Source organism: Trichoderma virens (assembly GCF_000170995.1).
Source record: "Trichoderma virens Gv29-8 chromosome Unknown TRIVIscaffold_2, whole genome shotgun sequence".
Classification (NCBI taxonomy): Eukaryota; Fungi; Ascomycota; class Sordariomycetes; order Hypocreales; family Hypocreaceae; genus Trichoderma; species Trichoderma virens.
This window is the reverse complement of record NW_014013747.1, coordinates 1,400,501-1,419,030: the sequence shown is the minus strand read 5'-3', so window position 1 is coordinate 1,419,030 and position 18,530 is coordinate 1,400,501. Positions and strand designations below refer to the sequence as shown.

General features: G+C 52.2%; 4 protein-coding genes across 4 annotated transcripts; 1 reads left to right on the top strand and 3 right to left on the bottom strand.

Annotated features, from left to right (window-relative positions):
• Positions 1 to 1,718: 1,718 nt before the first annotated feature.
• On the top strand, positions 1,719 to 3,538 carry TRIVIDRAFT_2321 (glycoside hydrolase family 17 protein; the record flags this gene model as incomplete). Its single annotated transcript, XM_014104631.1, has 2 exons — positions 1,719 to 1,890; positions 1,980 to 3,538. Coding segments are annotated over 2 exons (1,731 nt in total), but the record flags the coding sequence as incomplete, so codon positions are not given.
• A 1,299-nt stretch (positions 3,539 to 4,837) lies between these two features.
• Positions 4,838 to 7,356, bottom strand: TRIVIDRAFT_166964 (uncharacterized protein; the record flags this gene model as incomplete). Its single annotated transcript, XM_014105085.1, has 2 exons — positions 4,838 to 6,948; positions 7,054 to 7,356. 2 exons carry the CDS (start codon positions 7,354 to 7,356, stop codon positions 5,803 to 5,805), a joined length of 1,449 nt encoding a protein of 482 aa, XP_013960560.1.
• Positions 7,357 to 7,998: 642 nt separating this feature from the next.
• On the bottom strand, positions 7,999 to 11,374 carry TRIVIDRAFT_229337 (uncharacterized protein; the record flags this gene model as incomplete). The annotated part of the gene is made up of 2 exons (XM_014105084.1): positions 7,999 to 9,157; positions 11,300 to 11,374. The coding sequence occupies 2 exons, from the start codon at positions 11,372 to 11,374 to the stop codon at positions 8,909 to 8,911; spliced, it is 324 nt and encodes a 107-aa protein (XP_013960559.1).
• Positions 11,375 to 15,175: 3,801 nt separating this feature from the next.
• Positions 15,176 to 18,165, bottom strand: TRIVIDRAFT_82314 (uncharacterized protein; the record flags this gene model as incomplete). Its single annotated transcript, XM_014105083.1, has 8 exons — positions 15,176 to 15,501; positions 15,587 to 16,247; positions 16,303 to 16,878; positions 17,010 to 17,277; positions 17,332 to 17,467; positions 17,546 to 17,761; positions 17,826 to 17,907; positions 17,975 to 18,165. The coding sequence occupies 8 exons, from the start codon at positions 18,095 to 18,097 to the stop codon at positions 15,347 to 15,349; spliced, it is 2,217 nt and encodes a 738-aa protein (XP_013960558.1).
• Between the last annotated feature and the right edge of the window lie 365 nt (positions 18,166 to 18,530).

The following is an 18,530-nucleotide window of genomic DNA, read 5'->3' as shown; positions in this document are numbered from 1 at the left end:
TAGACGCAAATCCACGGCGTGCCCGGCACTTTGACGAACCCGCGTCGCAAATTGAGGATTGCTTTGCCATGGGCTAGTCCAAGCGACCCCCTTTGGCGGCAGGGGTGCGAATCCATTCTGTAATACGAGAATTACCGGAATAGTAAGACTAATAGTGAGTAGGTGGCCATGATTGGACGGCATCGGACCAGGCTTCTCGAACGCGCCCCTTTCTCGAAATGAGCAGTTTTCGCACCACAGCGGTCAAGCCAGAGGCATCCGCTGCCTTGTGAATCACTCCGGACCAGACTCAAATCGAGCCAAGACATCTTAAAACGGTCCCCTTGCAAGACGACAGGTTTGGACGCAGCCCGGGGTTGCCAGTGAAAAGGGCCCCTCGAGTATTGCGGAGAATCTAAGCTTAAAATGGCACAAATGCAACCCACCGCTGATATTGGGCCGGTGTCCACGGAACAAAAGATGCAGCAATCAACACCAGACATGTGCGACACAGACCTGCACGGTCAACTCTCCATCATCTACGGCGTGAAGAGCGCGAAGAATCCCAAAAGCAAAGGCCTCGAGCTGCGGCTGACTGACGGACGCCATCACCAACATCAGAAACGCCGACAAGCCGGACACTAAGCTTAGGCAAGGGACGGCGCACAAACTGGAGCCCAGCAAGGTGTGAGGCGTCCTGTGCCTGGCCCGCTCATGAGCCAAGCGGAGTGGGCATATGCAGGAACAATCTCGTAGCTAGTGGCTGGCCAACCCACGCCCGAGATTGGCCAGAGAATCGTCCCTCGGCCTTGATTTATCCACAGCGTCTCGTCTCCTTTGTATGTCTTGCAAGGGAGGGAGAGCGCCAGCCAAAATATCTCAGATGACAAGGCGATGCTCATCTCCCGGCATAGAAGTGATCAGCCACTCATCACCAGACCCTGGAGCATGCAGACGATGGATCCATGGAGTTCCGATGCCCCAATACGAAGCAGTGTGCAGGCGGCAGATCTGACTGAGCAAAGCCACCACAGCTTGCATTCCTTGTTGGCAGAGAGCTCTACACAGCTTACTGCAGCAGCCACAATGTCGCAGCAGTGCCCATTGTTCGCAGCAGCTTCCGACTGTTAGATACTATGTATTCCTACAGCACTGGTTCTGCTCCAGCCACTGTAGCCGCACCGAGAGCTCGCTGCCCCTTTCAAGGAGGACTCAGGCGCAAAATGGGAATTGCTTGGCCAAGCTCCACCCTCTCCTATTTGGCGATGAGAAGCCGCCTTGGCCTAGCAGCAGCTTCTATTAGCAGCAGCCAGTGATGGACTCAGAGGTAGCCACAGTGGCTCGTCTTCTTTCCACCCCCCTCTCTGTCAAACCCCTGTCATTCCACCTCCGGCTGGGGCAGTACCTCGTCCGCAGCGCAGGATTCCACAGCCAGCCAGGTACACGTTTCGGCCGACTGTTGGTGAGCACCTCTCAGGCTAGCCAAGGCTAATAACAACAACGAGCCATGTTACCCGCCTGCACGCGCACCGCCCGTACTCATAATAATAGCCGCCTTGCCCACCTAACCTTGCCGTCTCTCTCTTCTTTTTTCTCACTCCCCACGGATCGTCAAATCGAGGTCTTGAAGGAAGCTGCTTCGATTCTTTGTTCTTCAGTAAACCAACTTACCGCTTCACTCTTTTAGCGGGCATTCTTTTTGTACTTGCTATTTACCTAGTCGATATCTTAACTCCACGATGAAGGGAGCTTTCGCCGCCGCCGCCGTGGCTGCTCTGACTGGCGCTGCCAGCGCCTCTCACGGTCACCGCCACGCCCACGAGCTCTTCGCTGCGAAGAGAGCCGCCACTGGCGAGGTTTGTGTTCCTGGATGCTCCACCGTTTACTCGACCATCACCGGCGAGCCTACCTGTATGTCGACGATCCCAAGGGCTTCTCCCGCAGAAGCAGAGAGCCCCCCCTTGAATTCGGTGTAAGTGATATGCTGACCTGCCTCCAAGTGGTTCCCATCAAGGTCCCTGCGACTTCTGCAGCTCCTGTGCCTACCACCACTGCTCCTGCTCCCGCACCACCGGCCACCACCTCTGTCGAGTCCCAGGCTCCGGCCCCTACTTCTGAGGTCTATGTCGTCCCTGTTCCGACTCCCGCTCCGGTCACCTTCCCAACTCCCGGAACTTACACCATCCCGGCCACGACCATCACCCTGACCGACACCACCACCGTCTGCGGTGCCAGCTCGACCCAGGTGCCTCCCGGAACCCACACCGTTGGTGGTGTTACCACTGTCGTTGAGACGGCCACCACCATCGTCTGCCCTGTTGCCACCGTCTCAACCAGCGGCACCGTGGTTACCAGCGTCATTGTGCAGACCACCTACGTCTGCCCTTCTGCTGGTACCTACACCATTGCTCCCATCACCACTGCGGTCCCCTCGTCCACTATCCTGGTCTACCCTGTCCCGACCAGCTACGAGCCCGGTACCTACACTGCTCCTGAGCAGGTCGTCACCGTCACCGAGACCGACTATGTCACCTACTGCCCTTTCGCCAGCTCCGGCGCCCCGACTTCTACTCCGGCTCCCGTGACCACCAGCCCCGCCTACTACCCTCCTCCTCCTCCTCCCGCTCAGTCCACCCAGGAGGCCCCTAAGCCTAGCGCCCCCGCCTACTCTCCCCCCGCTGCTCCCAAGCCCAGCCCCAGCCCCAGCCCCAAGCCCCAGGTTTCTAAGCCCAAGCCTGTGGCTCCCAGCGGTGGTCTCAGCGGCAGCAACGACCACTATGGTATCACTTATACTCCCTATGAGCCTTCCTCCGGTAACTGCAAGTCTGCTAGCGAGGTCGACTCGGACATTTCCAAGCTCAAGGCCGCCGGTTTCCAGGTCCTCCGTGTCTACTCCACTGACTGCAACACTCTGGAGAGCGTTGGCAGCGCCGCCAAGAAGTATGGCATTGAGCTGATCATTGGTGTCTTTGTCAAGGGTGACGGCTGCAGCTACGACACCCCCGATATCAAGAGCCAGGTTGACGCCATTGCTGCCTGGGCTGAGTGGGATCTCGTCAAGCTCTTTGTCGTCGGTAACGAGGCTATTATGAACGGCTTCTGCTCTGCTACTCAGCTCGCCGAGCTCATCACCGTCGTCAAGAGCAAGTGCGGTGGCTACCCCGGTCCTTACACCATCTCTGAGACTCTCAACATCTGGCAAAACCCCGCTGTCTCCTCTGCCATCTGCGGTGTCATCGACGTTACCGGTGCCAACATCCACCCCTTCTTCAACTCTGACACCACTCCCGAGACCGCTGGTGACTTCGTCGCTGGACAGCTTGAGCTCCTGAAGGAGATCTGCCCTGGCAACGACGTCCTCAACCTGGAGTGCGGTTGGCCCAAGCGTGGTTCCTGCAACGGCGCTGCCTGCCCCGGTGTCACCGAGCAGGCTACTGCCCTCCAGAACATCCGTGAGAAGTGCGGTAGCAAGACCGTCTTCTTCTCCGTCGATGATGACATGTGGAAGCAGCCTGGCAGCTTTGGCTGTGAGCAGAGCTGGGGTGCCGCCGCCGCCTTCTCCATCTCCGAGTAAGGGAGTTGAAGGTTTCTAATACGCAACGCATGGATGGGTTTTACTGCAGCTGAACGTCATTTACTAGATGTATTCGAATGTCAAGCTCGCCCGGTTCTATCCGTCGGACCCCCTTTGTGTATTTTGCCACCAGTGCGGGACCACAAATGACACCCTGATGCCGATTCGGAAGTTCAGGCGGTCATGACGGCGTTGGGGGCCGCTCCTTGACAAGAGATGGAACTTGGTTGGCAGCGAATTTTTTGTGTCCTTTTGTGGTGTTGTGGTAAGCGGGTCTTAATGGCTTGTGTTTTGGCTACTGCACGGTGTTTCTGTATATGAAGTCGCCATAGATCCGGGTGTACATTTAGCATCTGATTCTAATGCTGTAATTACTTAATTATTCGATGATGAAACTGTTTTTATTGAATGTGATTATTTTGAGCCGTGTTCTGGATTGAGTATAAGATGTATTAGGCCAAGACTGTCTTGAAGTTTATCAGCATCATGTAGTCATTAACAGCTTGTGTCATATCATCAATTAATAGACTGATTCTAATCAACTATCAGACATGAAGCTTGGATGGCACAGCAACTGGCATATACATTCCAATGAACCTAGAATATCTACATTCCATATGTCGGCGGGTTACTATAGATCCTCATCACCTAGTCAATCGATGCGTTATTAGATGCAGGATAGCTTTGCATGTAAACTGTGTCTATACACATTTCCTATCGGTAGTGAATTATACAAAGACTTTGTCAGTAGTACATTGGCTAGTTTGTGCCAAGTTCCGCGATGGAAAAAAAGAAGTCATCATGTGGACCTACCCTGAAGCTTGGAACTTTCATATCAACCTTTATTATCACAATTGCGCATAGCCAACTAAGCTCTTGTAACATCACTTTTTACTAGTTCTAATTCATGGCGCGAAAAATTCAAAAAAAAATATTTCATGGTTTCGCCCACCGCCTGGATGTTGCGCTGCAATAATATATGCACGATGGTGAGCACGACATGATATGATTTCTGGATCCTCCATCGTACGACGCACACACGTCCTCTATCCTTATCGTCACTACACCAAACAGCAGCGTAATTCAAAATGCACGAGTAACACAGAAAAGTCTCAATGTAACCAGACGAAATTTTTTTCGTCCTACCCTCTTTTATCAATATTGCGTAATGCCAGGAAAACTGCAAAATAAGGTACCTATGCAGAACAAGTACGCACATGAAGGAGGCCTTTTTACGCCCAAGCGCCCACTTTGCACCACCAAAAAAGCAAGCTTGCTCAAGTTAAAACGTTCAAAGCATTTTTATCTTATGTAAAAAAAAAAAAAAGAGAGAGATAGAAAAAAAAAGAGATAACCCTACTGTGCCTCGGTATTTTCAGTTTCCATCCCTTTTGTTTTTTCTTTTTCCAGCCTAAAAAGCTACAAAATCCGAACCTTAGAAGCCTAAAACGTGACCTTCCTTTCCTATGACCGAGCACGAAATAAAATGATCTGGGAAGGGGATAACAAAAAAGAGAAGAACAATTTTTTTTTCTCATGCAAAATAAGGAAACGATGAAAAAAAAGGGGGGAAGAACAAGAAGAAAGTAGAAAGATGGCTTATATCCCTTAAATGTGTTCTCGTGTATTTGACCCAGTACATACCCAGAAAGAAGATAGGACAAAGCGCAAAACAACAAGAGCATTGCGAATACCATAGTAATGCAGTCTTGGCCAAGTAGGCATGTTTGGTAATCCACGACTTTATGCTTTTTTTTTTCTTCTCTTTCTTCCTTTTTTCTCTTTTTTTGGGAAGGGGTTTCCGTCCTCTCAGAAGCGAGTCTCTAATTTTCATCGCAGTGCGGCATGCAGCAGTAGCAAACATGGCGAGAACCCAGCAGAAAATGATAAACGCGAGTCCCTAAACCATATTGACAAAGGACAAGAAGAAGCAGAACAATAAAAGGCCAAGGTATGTTCCAAACTGAAAAATAATGGACGATATATGCCACAAAGAGCAAAGGCACAAGATACAGTCTCTGGGAAGCAAGAATGAGGTAGCAGAATGATGAAGCCTCGATGAAGTAAAAAGTGCAAGAGGGCTAAAAAACGAGAGAGAGGTCATTACTGGCGTAGAGAGAAAAGGACAAAGGTATGTACATGCCAAAAGGGAGCTTGAATGGGAATGCAAGAGGGGGACAAAAACAAGAGGAAAAGCAATATGCAAGTAGAATCATAACTTCATGACTGGCTGGATTGCAAGGTGTCCTTTAAAACACACCGGGGCCGTCCATGTACAATGGCGGCCGGCGCCGATGCACAAAATCCCATTGATTTGAAGCGCCGTCTTCCACTTTCTGGACCCGCTGGCAGCCCGCCGTGAGAGGCTCGTCAACTCCAAAGCTACAACGCTCAAACTGCAGCAGGCCGCCGCGGTGGGCGTCGCAGCAGAGAACGTTGAGGTCCTGTCCGTCATTGGTGAATGCCACGCCTCCAATCTCGCCGAACACGTCGATGACTTGCTTGGAGCGGAACGTCTGGGCGTCAATCAGGTTGATGAAGTCAGCCTCTTCTGCCGCGGCGAGAATAGGCCGGCCGCTGCCAGATGGAGAGAAGCGCAGGTTTCGGACACCGGCCATCTCCGTCGCTATCGTGCAGACCGGCTTGCTAACGCCATTGGCATTGCGCCAGTAGCGGGCGTCCCAGATCTTGACAGTCTTGTCCTGGAAACCGGTGGCAACATGGTAGCCGTTGTCCGACCAGTCACAGGCAAAGCCGTAATCGCGGTGGCCACCCAGCTGCTGCAGGATTTCTCCCGTCTCCGCACTAGTGATCAAGACATTCAGGTCGTCACCTACAACGACCCTCAGCCGACCATCTGGTGATATGGCCGAGCAGTTGAGGGCAAAAGGATACGTAAATTTGGAGATATACTTTTGCGTCTGAATGTCTAGGAGGCGGAAGCCCTGGTCATTGCTTGCGATGGCGGCAGCAGGACTGTCAGACCTCCTGGGTTTGTATATCTTGATGTGGTTGGTAATGCCGCTAACATCGTTGGAGATTTGTCCCTCCGAGTAGTTCTTCTTGTCTTCGGCAGTCAGTGACTGCAGGAAGTAGTCCCCATTGAAGGTACCCGCCATCAAGACGCCACAGCCGGCATCCAGGGTTGATATCGCGGGGGCCGACGTTCCAGAAAACGGACGTAGGTTCATCGCCAGGCTCGTCCTTTTGGTTGACGTGTTGAGCATGTTTATGCCTTGCACGCTAGGATAGTATGCATGCGTCCGAGTGGGACAACCAAGCACGCTCCGAAGCTGGAAATGGGCAAGGCTAATATCTCGCCGGACATCCATTCTCCTGAATCTGAAAAAGCTGTCGGTGGTGGGAAGGCTCACCTCGGACGACAACTGTTTGGCCTTGGTTAAAAAAAAGTGTCCGGAAGATATGCAAAGGAGAGTACTTGTATAACTTTGGTGCAAGTTCAAAGGAAAAGTCAAGGAAAAGGAATACGGTTAACTTACGTGAATATCAGAACCCGGCCGGTTGACGTAGTTCCTATAAGTATATCGACGAATCTCCCTGGCGGCGCTGCGAGTTGTGTTCATACTGTCCCAATCCAATCCTTGAATGTCACAGCCATCACCGCGCAAATCAGAGTAATACACGCGCTCTACTCCACTGGTAGCCTGCTTTATGACTCTGCGAATGCCCGGCCGAGGTAGCCTATGGCCCGACTGCAGGACGTTGCCGTATGCCCAATAGCGCAAGAAGTCGATCAGGCCGTAGTTCTCAGACCCCAGAATGCTGGGGTTTGGATTGCTCATATGAACGGGAGGGAAAGGATCCATCAACATCGCCTCTTCTTCCGAGTCGAGCGATATGTCGTCGAACGACGCAGGTTGTTGCACCATGTAGTTGGCGAGCTGGGTGGCGTAATCTTGTGCCGGCGCGACTGGTATTGCCGCTGGGGCTGCTTGTTGCAGGTAGTGGATAATGGAGGGTAGCGGGTTGTTTCCGCCTTGTTGCAGATGGTGCAGTGGCACATAGGGTCCGAAATGAAGTCCATAGTTGTTCACCATCGGTTCGTCTTCCTCGTTGTCTACGTCTTCGTCTTCGTCGTCTTCGCCGTCCTCCTCCCTCTCCATATCATCTTCGTCGTCTATCTGATCGTTGGGGAAATAAGAATGTACATTGGGTGCCACGGCGCCGCCAGTCATTGAATTATTGTTGACAGCTCCATTGTTGTATTGGTTGAGAGGGGCGCCCCCGTCACCATCGGTCATATCTTGGTCGTGGCTTGGTTGCGCGGGAGGGTAAATAATACTCTGGGTCGTGTAAGAATGAGGGTGAGGATGTCCCCAGTACACGGTTGTGTACTGGATCTGAGGAGCAGGGTGGTATTCCACGTCCCCGTCGCCATCGGCAGCGTCATCGACGGGGGCAGGCGTCATGACCTCTTCGGCGTCGTAAGCCTCGCCTTGTTCGTACCCGTGGTACTCGTCGTGGTGGCCATTCTGGTCGTAGTACATTTTGGTGTTATTGCTGCTCTCCGGGGCATAAAAGGCCGCATCCTGCGCCTGGTGTTGGCTCCAATGGTCGTCGTGCCTCTGCTCCGAGCAGTGGTGGTAGCACTCGTGGCAGCAGTCGTGGTGGCAGCACTCGTGGTGGTCGGATATATTGTTGTCGTCGAGCGGGCGATCTGGCGGTAGTGAGAGCGATTCGGGTCGCATGACTGTCAGCAACGATGACAAGGCTTTGAGCCTGGTGCTACGGGATTGCGGCAACGCACGCGCGCAACGGTTCTGCGTCCCGAGCTGTGCCTTGTCCGGCTTCGTCTTTTTGCTACCGGTGGCTAGCCCTGGCCTTTTTCCCTGGTGCAAATGCTGCACACTCAAGCAAGGGGGGTGCTGTCACTTCTTCCTTTTTTTTTTTTTCCTGCTTTGATTTGGCGCAGAGGTCCAAGCTGTCGGAAGCACTACTCTCTGCTAGCCTCGTTAACAAGCCGTTGCCCTTGCTTCTGCGACAGGACCTTGTCCTGGTTCTGCTGGGCCTTTGTGATGTCTCGCCTTGACCGAAGCTACAGGCTCCAACGGCTTCAAATGGGTGGTGGCACAGTATTACTTGTAGTATACCGCCGTTCTCACGCTGTCGTTCCACCGTGGGTATCCCGCCCGTCTTTTGCTTGACTCGCCCGCGCACTAGCCTCTTGGAAGCTCTTTCTTAGCTGCGCGCTCCTAGCCTCCACCGCACAGCAGCCGCAGCAGCCTCAGCTAAGAGGGTAACCGGTATGGCAAAGGTGAAGTGGGAGGGCTATAGCGTCCGGCACACGCCCGCGTGGGGTCGAATGACTCCAAGGGCGAGTAGGCGAGAATGCCACTATTTAGCTCCCTTGGACACCGCCGGTGGGGTTCCGAGTGTCGCCAGTGATGATGCTGGATTCGGATTCGGCAGCGGATAGTAGTCGGCCTGGAAGGATTGACTGTGCTTGACAAGGGCACGGGGCGTGGCGGTAGTAGTGATGGTGACTGTGACGCTGACGGCGACGATGCCGATGGCAATGACAATGAATCGCAGTGATGGTAACGGTGAATGGCTGTCGTCCTCGTTGTCGGTGCCCTGCTGTTGCTGGGTAGAGGTTGTAGAGGGGAAAAGTCGGTGGTGGGATGGAAGAGGTGAGTCTAGAGGGCCTTCAGCAAGGCGTAAGGTTGTGGACGACTCCCAACTTTAATACCGTCTACCGCGTGTAATAAAAAATAAAATAAAAAAAGATGGAGGTGTGTGCTTGATAGCAGGTCTTCTGGTGCGAGTCAAGCCCCCTCCCCTCCCCCAGACTTTTTCCTGGCCCGGGCTCTTTGTTCTCTTTTCCTGTCCTTGATCGACAAGACAAGACAAAAGAGAAGCTCGAGTCTCGAGCTACGTAGGGCTGACGCCGACGGCTGGCAAATGATGCTGCTCGCCAGCTCCGTCGACTCGAAGGCAATCAATCAAGCGGCCAACGAGCTGTGGGAGGCGTCTGTGGGCGAATGGATTAGCGCCAGTTAGGTGTCGCGAGAATTAATTTGCAGGAGAGAAAACATCAGAATCAGACACATCAGATGTGCGGTTTTGCTGATGAGGGCATTCTCCGAATACTGCTAAAATCGGCGCCAAAAACGGGCTGGGGTAGGTGATTAATACCTGGCCGCAGCCTCGACGTTCCGTGTACCTCGCTCGTACGTAGCAGTATGGCCGAAGGTACTTGTACATGGGGCACAAAGGTGATGCACCACTCGCAGCAAAATTACCGAGCTGCTTTTGGGGCCGATCCCGTTCATTGTCCGTCTGGGCCCCCGAAAACGCACGCCATAACACCCTGTAAACGCCGTGCATGGACGTGCTTGGATGCTGGACCAGGGGGTGATGCCTTACTAGAGGTAGGGGACGGCGCCTGTAGGACCGGGGGTCACAGCGGGTGGATGTACCGATACATGATGGGGTCGTGCTGCCACAAAGCGTAACCCGCTCAGAGTACGGAGTACGGTACTGTACTCCGTACAGTCGCACCTACAGTATAGTACTCGTACAGTCCAGGCCAAGGACAGCGCACCTTTTAAAATTGCACGTGCGAACCCAGTGCCTAGACGGGCCTTTTGGGCGTTGCACAGCAGCAGGCGGCCCACGGCATTGGCCAAGCGGGCGAAGTGGCGCTGAGTTGCAGCTGCGCAGGTGATGGGGTGATGATACAAGTACTGGCCGAAGTTACAGTTTATGGAGCGTGGCGCAAAAGCGTCGGATGTCGCTGAATCCTCGTGTGATGGGTTCCAGCATGATGCATTGACCGACGATGCTGAACGACTTCCAGCGCAAGTACAGACGACACCATGGAGCTCACACGGGCGCCATTGCCCGCTCCCGGACGCAAGTACAAGTACACGCCCAGACTTGTACATATACAGGTAGTAGTGGTATCTGCCGGATAGCGCTTCCATAGCCCCGTCGGTGCCAGAAACACAAATCCGACAACCTTGGAAGACCAAAAAAAAAAAAAAATTGGTCCCCTCAATTTCCCCGTTGCGGGTTCCTTACCAAAATCTCATCCATCACCCGCTCGCAACATCTCATCTCTCACATTTCGTCGTCTTCTTTCCTCTTCCATCTTTGCCATCTCCTATCATAAAACGCTTGTGACACGACATGGCAGGAGTTGCTACGAGTGCTCGTATGTAGTAGGTCCGTGTTGGAAATTGCCGCATGTACAAGTACCGTACGAGTATACTACAGTACAGTACCTAGTAGTACCTTGTGTGGACGAATCGAGTAATCCGTACGCGTTACACGAATTGCCTGCCAGGATCACCTTGATACATCTGGCCTGCTCCGTGCGCTGCTGATTGCCATCGTTACTGTCCCTAAGCCGCCAGGCATCAATGCAAATGCAATCATGCAATTGAGCGAACAAGCAACTCCCTTGGACAAGCAAAGCCACGCCCCATGACAGACCGAGAAGGAAAAGTGAAAAAATAAAAAAAAAAATAAAAGTACGGGGAACTGCCTCCTGCTAACTTGAATACTCGCTAGCATCATAGCTCGTGCAGCAAGAGATCCCTGGCCTCCTCCAGGTATTGGCCTCCAGGTATTGGTACAGGTACATACTGTACTCTATACTCCATACTCCATGGTCGACACGATCAATGCTCGTCACCGCCCGAGGCTGTTGGGCCATGATGCAGCTCAGACACGACTGTGGGAATATCCAGCATTGCGGGAATATGTATGACAGCCACGCACGCCCACGCTCATGTCCAGCCTGTCCTGTGTCTCGTCGTCGCTCTTGTACGCGTCTGGTAAGGCCTTGTCCTGCATCTTGCGTGTTAGCGCCCTGCCACGTCCGTCCGCCCATCTCGATGCTGGCTGCATCACCTCTCAGCCTCGGCCGTCGAACAAGAATGAAGCAAGTCCGAGTACGAGACATGCCATCAACTGCAAATGCAAATGCAAATCCTCTTGTCTCTTGTCTCTTGTCTCTTCGAACCTCCCACCCCCCCTCCCCTTTTCTTTCCAAGGCATTCACAATCACATCACGTCGACCAAAAAAAAAAAAAAGTGTTGGGCTTCACTGCAGCTGCATGCCGTGATATCACAAGCCATGCTGCCTCATCTTTGCACAGCATCGGCCGTCCAGCTGAGAGGGTCCGCTCGCATCCTGGCCATAAGGGGTGCCACCTTGCAGCCCTGCCCGCATACAGGATCCAATTTTTCCTTCACCGGTCGCGCTGGTAGTTTGTGATAGATGACCTATTGCCTGTGTCGGTTTCGGCCCCCCCAAAAAGCCCCTCTACCAGCCCATCCCATCCCATCACCAACATGCCGTCCGGTCTCTTTCTGGGCTTCACCCCTCCCTGCCCTCCCTGGGGGAAGACGACGTGAACGGCCGTGGAGGCCATGGCTTCCCCTGGCTTGCTGCAGCCACCAAACACGCCGTTGCCAGGACGTATTCCTTCCACACTGCATACAGACTGCATACAGACAGCATACAGACAGCATACAGACAGCAGATACTGTGCCTATCACGGCCTCGTCACGACGACGACTCAGTTTAGAGTACCTATCTAGTGGTCCTAGCGCTCGCCTTCTCCGCGTGCCGGTGGATACTAACTTTCCATGGTAACTCGTAGTCGCACATCAATCCGCTGCCATTGGTGCGTGCTTGTGACACTCCGTAAAGGCGCAAGGTAAGCCGCTATTCTGCCATCGGCATCAATCCAGACGATACTTTGTGTGCTCCATATCAAGTGACTGACTGCACTGGCCTGGACGGAGCACCAAAGAAGCGATAGGCGATACGGAGTTGTAATGCCTACCAGTAGCTCAAGTACTAAGATACCTACCTACTCAGTACTAAGGTACCTATGCTCATACTGCTAAGGTACCCTGGTAAATACTAGGTAGCTGAGAGGTAGGAACTTGCCATAACATGCACTAAAACCAAAAGAATATCACAAATGCCTTTTCTTCTCTTCGCTCTCGCTCTCGCTCTCTCGCCATCTTTTTCCTCATTCGCCTCCCTCATGCACCCAGTTGCCCGGCTAATAAGTAGCCCGTAGCAGCCATAGCCTGCGGCCCCGAAGCGGAGCTGGGCCATCGGCCAAAGGCTAAACCTCCAGCCCAAACAACGTATATATTGCCTGTTTAGAAACGCCTCCATCAATGCGATGCGGCACAGTATCGCAAGTCTAGTTAGGATACGGCAACGCCGCCATCAGATCATACCAGGTACCTACATGACAGGTACTGCATGCCAAGCCCCTTCCCCCCCCAGTCTCAGTCCCCAGTCCCCAGTCCAAGTCCCGGCTTTTCGCGTACCCACGGTTGCATGCCCTTGAGAGCATGTGTAGTAGTGATGCGTGCCTTGTCTAGGCCAATCTCTGTCTCTTTTTTTTTTTCTTTGCTTTTTTTCTGTTCGTTCCTTTTGTCCATGACATATGACCAGACGCGGGACTCTGCATGAGGGCATCAAGCTCACCCATGTCATCATCCAAGGCTCATACACACACTCTTTTCTTCCGCTTTCGGATTGGGGATAAGAGTCCAAGAGCGTAAATGATAATGAACTAGAAAATGTGTAATAGAAGCGACAACTCACTCGGGTGTGGACGATAATCTCAAGTCAACGGAAGCTCGTTTCAATTGCACCGTAGTCCGTAGAAACCCTCGCTTCTCGGGCTTATTTTGTCGTCCGTAATCCGTAATCCGTCCCGTCTTGTTCTCTTCGCGTCCTGTTCTTTAAACACGTCCCAACCAACAGGAGCCAAAAAGCTACAGCAAGTAGTGATTATCCTTCCATTACGTTCCCTTTTTTTCATATTTCTCCGCGGATCATCATCATCTAGTAAAATGAAACCTTGCTTGTAAATTAGTCACGCTCCTCACTGCCTATTATAGTTCCAAAGGAACACGTAGGAAAGAAAAGATCTACAGTACAAGAGCAAAGCGGAAGACTTCTTCCTTATTTTACAAGGTCCAAAAAACAACAGCTTTTCCCGCCCCAAACTACGGAGCACATTCCCTAAACAAGAAAGCCCTTTTTTACTGAGGTTGTCCTTGTCCTTGTATTATCGTCCCGCATATGTGACACATCACGCCGCATGAACCTTTTCTCTCCCAGTCTTGTCTATACTCATATCTACCTTTTTCCTCCCTTCTTCTCGGTAGCGCAATTTCACTTCGCCGAAATATCCCCTTCCTCTCAGAACACACACGCACACGAGGTCCCAAAACGAGGGCAGACGGCGGCAAAAGGAAAATAAAGTAAAAAAAAAAAAAGAGAGGTGTCATCAATTCAGGAATCAAGAAGCAAAGTCCTCCCACGCTACGGAGTAATAACACCCCCCCTGCCTACACCCTACGTTTCTGTCTGCACATGTACACATTCAGTCGAATCAGCCAAACCAAATTTCCAAAAATGCTGTTTCCGCGTCTCCAATAATACCGATGAACACGCCCCCCTCAGTTCTCAACTTTTTTCTCCTCGTCGGAAGGGGGACGAAATGCTACCTTAGCTTGACACCTCGCTCGCGCCACCCTGCTCGACCTGCTTGGATGAGTATGTACGTCAAGACAAATCCGGACAACTGCTGCTCCATGTCAGAACCTATCTACCTTACTCTTCGGCCAAAAAAATAATGTAAAATCAAATAGTAAATAAATCAAAGGCTTCACCTCGGGTCCCCCCTCCTCAAACGTCCCGAGAAAGGGCCACCGGAACGCCTCATCCCGTTCCCGCCCGCCCGTTCTATCACATCGCTAGCTATCCCCTTGCACTACCTAGTACGGAGTAGATGATAAATTCCGTCATAAGATCCTACGGAACATAGCCGTAGCTGGACTGTGCGCAGGTCTGTAGTATTGAATTTCAGCAGCAAGTTCCAGGCAGGTCGCTCAAACACGCCAAACAACAAGCACCGTATCTCTAGCGCTACAATGCAGCCTCTTCTACTTCAGACTACATACATTCAAGTCAGACGGACTCCCCCCTAAAACCCCCCCAAACTGACAACTCACATTCCCGCTTTTCATCCTATCAAAGGCCTCGCCTGCTGCAACGTGCGGGTTCAGCGCCCTTGGTTTTTTGTGAGATTTTACCAAAAAGGGGGGCGCCGTGCAACAAACATTCCCAAATGGCCTACCCTGTGACACCACCAACCACTTACACTTACCGAGACGTACAGAGTGCGCCGTGACGCAGGTGTCGTTATTACGTGCCACGGAATTGAATTGACGACTTAGACGCATCAGTGAGGGCTTACATGTGCCCAAGGGATGATGAGCGAAAAGAGAAAACAAATGGATATTGATATCGAAATAGGGTGTGCCTCTACAAAATACTGCTTGTACTCGCCCAAGCAGAGCAGCCTGGCAGGATGGACATAAATGCCCAACCGGGCTTCCCTTTTGCATCAATCTTGCAGCATCACGCGACTCAGCAAATCTTTTTCAGGCCGACCTTTCATTTGCCCATCCAATCTCCGGCTCGAGTGCTGAGATCTCTGGCCCCCGCAACTCGTAGTCTGCTTGCCTGGACGCCGTAACTCTAACGCATGTGCCCGTGTTGCTAGATACCTAGTTTCTTCTAATACTAATGGAGGTAGGTAGAGACTATAGAGTGCCCGAGAACAAACGGTGGTATTCATTTTCCTTTTTTTTCTCATTTCTTTTGCGGTTTGCTTGTAGCCACGTGTGCACGCAAAAGGCCATGCAGACGAGTATATTGCTCTGACGACATCATTCCTCCTGTAAACCCCCACGCTCGCTCACATTCCGTGCCCAACGACTCACTTAGATTTTGTTGACAAGTCTTCTCTCTCCTTTCAGAGCCAGCAGCTTCTCTAGCGCCTCGTCCACGGGGATCAACGCTCCCTTGCTCTGTGTGCTCTGGTCATCTCTGTTTCGGATGTTGACAGTGCGTGAGGTGGCCTCCTCGGCACCGACGACTAAAAAAAGACTCCACGTTAGCAGCGGGTTCACATATTCCTAATCATGCTATATCTGTGCCGATAACGGCTGGTGTGTGCTTACCAAAGATGAAGTTGTATTGCTCCAGCTGACCGGTGCGGATCTTCTTCTGGAAGGTGTTGCTGCTCAGGTCAACGTCAATGTAAATGCCCTTCTCCTTGAACGTCTGCTGAAGTTCCTTGGCGTAGTCGTTTACGGCAGGCATCACGGGAACAACCAGGACCTGGCGAGGGCTCAGCCAGAACGGCCACTTGCCGGCGAAGTGCTCTGTAAGAATACCAAACATTCGCTCGAAGCTGCCAAGCACAGCTCTGTGGATCATGACGGGTCGGGCGTAGCCAACAGGCAGCTCGGGATCGTTGCTGTCCTGGTTGGCACTGCTCTCGTCCTTGGCAGCGACGTAACGCAGCTTGAATCGCTGAGGCAGGTTAAAGTCGAGCTGGATTGTGCCGCACTGGTGCTCTCGTCGCAGAGCATCGTACACAGTGATATCGATCTTGGGGCCGTAGAAAGCACCGTCACCAGGATTCTCCTCCCACTTGGAGTCAATCCTCTGTGTAAAGTTGTCTAAAGCCTCCTTGAGCTTGCCCTCGGCCATATCCCAGATTGCGACCTCTCCGATGTACTTCTCGGGTCGAGTCGACAATTTGAGCTTGAAGGAGAAGCCAAACAGGCCGTAGACGGCGTACAGGAAGTCAAAAGCTCCCTCAATCTCGTCACGAATCTATTCACAGTGAGTGTTTGGTCTTGCTGATGCACATCATGCTTGCTGAACATACCTGGTCGACCGTGCAGAAGATGTGGGCATCATCCTGCTGGAAGCGGCGCACACGGGTGAGTCCGGTGAGGGCACCTGAGAACTCATTTCGGTGAAGGACACCAAAATCAGCCATCCTCCATGGCAGATCCTTGTAAGTGACGTCTGAGTGGGCAAAGATTCTGCAGTGGCCAGGGCAGTTCATGGGCTTCAGGCCGTATGTCTCCTTCTCGACCTCAAAGGTGAACATGTTCTCAGCGTAGTGTCCCCAGTGGCCGGATGTCTTCCACAGATCAGACTTGTAAACGTTGGGGCTGATGACTTCATCGAATGCCCTCTTCTTGTACTCGCCGCGGATCAGCTCCATCAGGGCATTGTAGATTCTTGTGCCATGAGGCAAGAAGAAGGTAGAACCAGGTGAAACCTCGTCGAAGAAGAACAGCTTCTGCTCCAGGCCAATCTTTCGGTGGTTGCGCTTGGCTGCTTCCTCAAGGAATGTCTTGTACTCGTCGAGCTGCTTCTTGTCGGGGAATGAGACACCAGAAATTCGCTGAACGGATTCGTTGGCGCTGTTGCCCAGCCAGTATGCGGCAGAGTTCTAACAAGAGAATTAGCAAGTCAGCCATCTGAAACGGCTGATTACCGCAAACTCTAGTATGACGGGACAACGGATGATATAACCATCCCCTAATCTGTCCAACCATTCTGCTTTCTCCAGGATAATCTTACCTTGAGAACGGAAAACGCCTTAATGTTTCCGGTATGGGGGACGTGAGGGCCTCTGCAAAGATCGATGAGAGGACCGCATCGGTAGACAGTGCTCATAGTGCCGTCGGGAACACGCTGGTTGATGAAGTACTCCTTGTACTTGCTGTAGTTGAACATTTCAAGGAGCTCTTCCTTGGTCATTTCAAGACGCTCAAAGGGCTGCTTCTCCTTGATGATGGAGTTGGCCAGAGTCTCCAACGCCTTCTTGTCCTCCTCCTGAACGACTTGTCTAAGGAGAAGCGGTCAGCAACCTGCAGTCTTTCAGGGACCCAAGATTCCTTACCCTTCCATGTTGGCCATATCGTAGTAGAATCCGGGAGGGTCGGTGGTAGGGGGACCGTTGCAGAGGTAGCAGCCGAATCGCTTCTCAGCAGCCTCACCGAGAACGTGGGCTGAAGAGTGCCAGAAGACCTTCTTGCCTATCCCACCAGTCAGCCCCATGCAATTTTACCTAACAAACCCCAAGCACTCTATTATAATTTCGTGCCGTAACGTACCCTCCTCGTTCTCAAAGTCAATCAGCTCCAGCTTGCAGCTCTTCTCAAGGGGTCGCGTAAGATCCCAAAGTTCGCCATCGACCATGGAGATAACGGTGCGCTCGAACAAGGACTTCGAAATGCCCCTGGCAATGGCTCCAGGAGTGGTCTCCCAAGATATACCCTTCTCTTCCTTGCCATTGGGCATGGAAATGATGATTTCCTCACGAGGCTTGGCTGCAAAGATATAATCGTTAGCACCCCCAATGTAGATGACAGCGGACCATGTGTGGCAACGAACCAGCAACCTCAGCCTCGCGCCTGGCCTTGATCTTGTCGAAAATGGCGATACGGTGTTGGATGAATTCAGGGAGGACGGGCAGCTACAACGACGACATCTGTATCAGCACGAATTGTCATTTTAAAACGAAAGAGTCGAGTCGAGCAAACCTCGAGTGAAGCCTTTCCACCAGCGGCCTTCTTCTCCTTGGGCTGCTTTGCGGGCCGTGAAGGAAGACCCTGGGCCGGAGCGCCCTCAGCCGCCTTTGGGGCGTCAACTTGCTCGGAAGACATTGCGATATCCTTTCTCGTTGCGAAACGTTGAAGAAAGCTGCTGTTTGGCCTTTCGAATGGAGGGGCAGGAATACCCTTAGTACTTTATCTTTAGGCGCGAGGTGGGGTTGACTCACAATATCACAAAGTTGCACGCGGCAGATCCTCGGGCTCTTTTGCCAGGGGCACAGGTTGAGTCAAAGGGCCGTGGAAATGCACCCGTGTCATGGGGATATAATTAGCCAAATCCGACATTCGCAGTCTATTCTAATTACAACCTTCTGTTTTTAATTTCCTTTTTAATACATAAGGTTTGCTTCCTGGTTCTTGAGTCATCGTATATCTACACCTGACGTGAACTGGGCCGGACATCGGAGCAGCCACTGGAAGTATAACGTAGGATAAGACTCATAGACAATCAAGTAAGCATCAACTGAGTGTGAATTCCTCATTC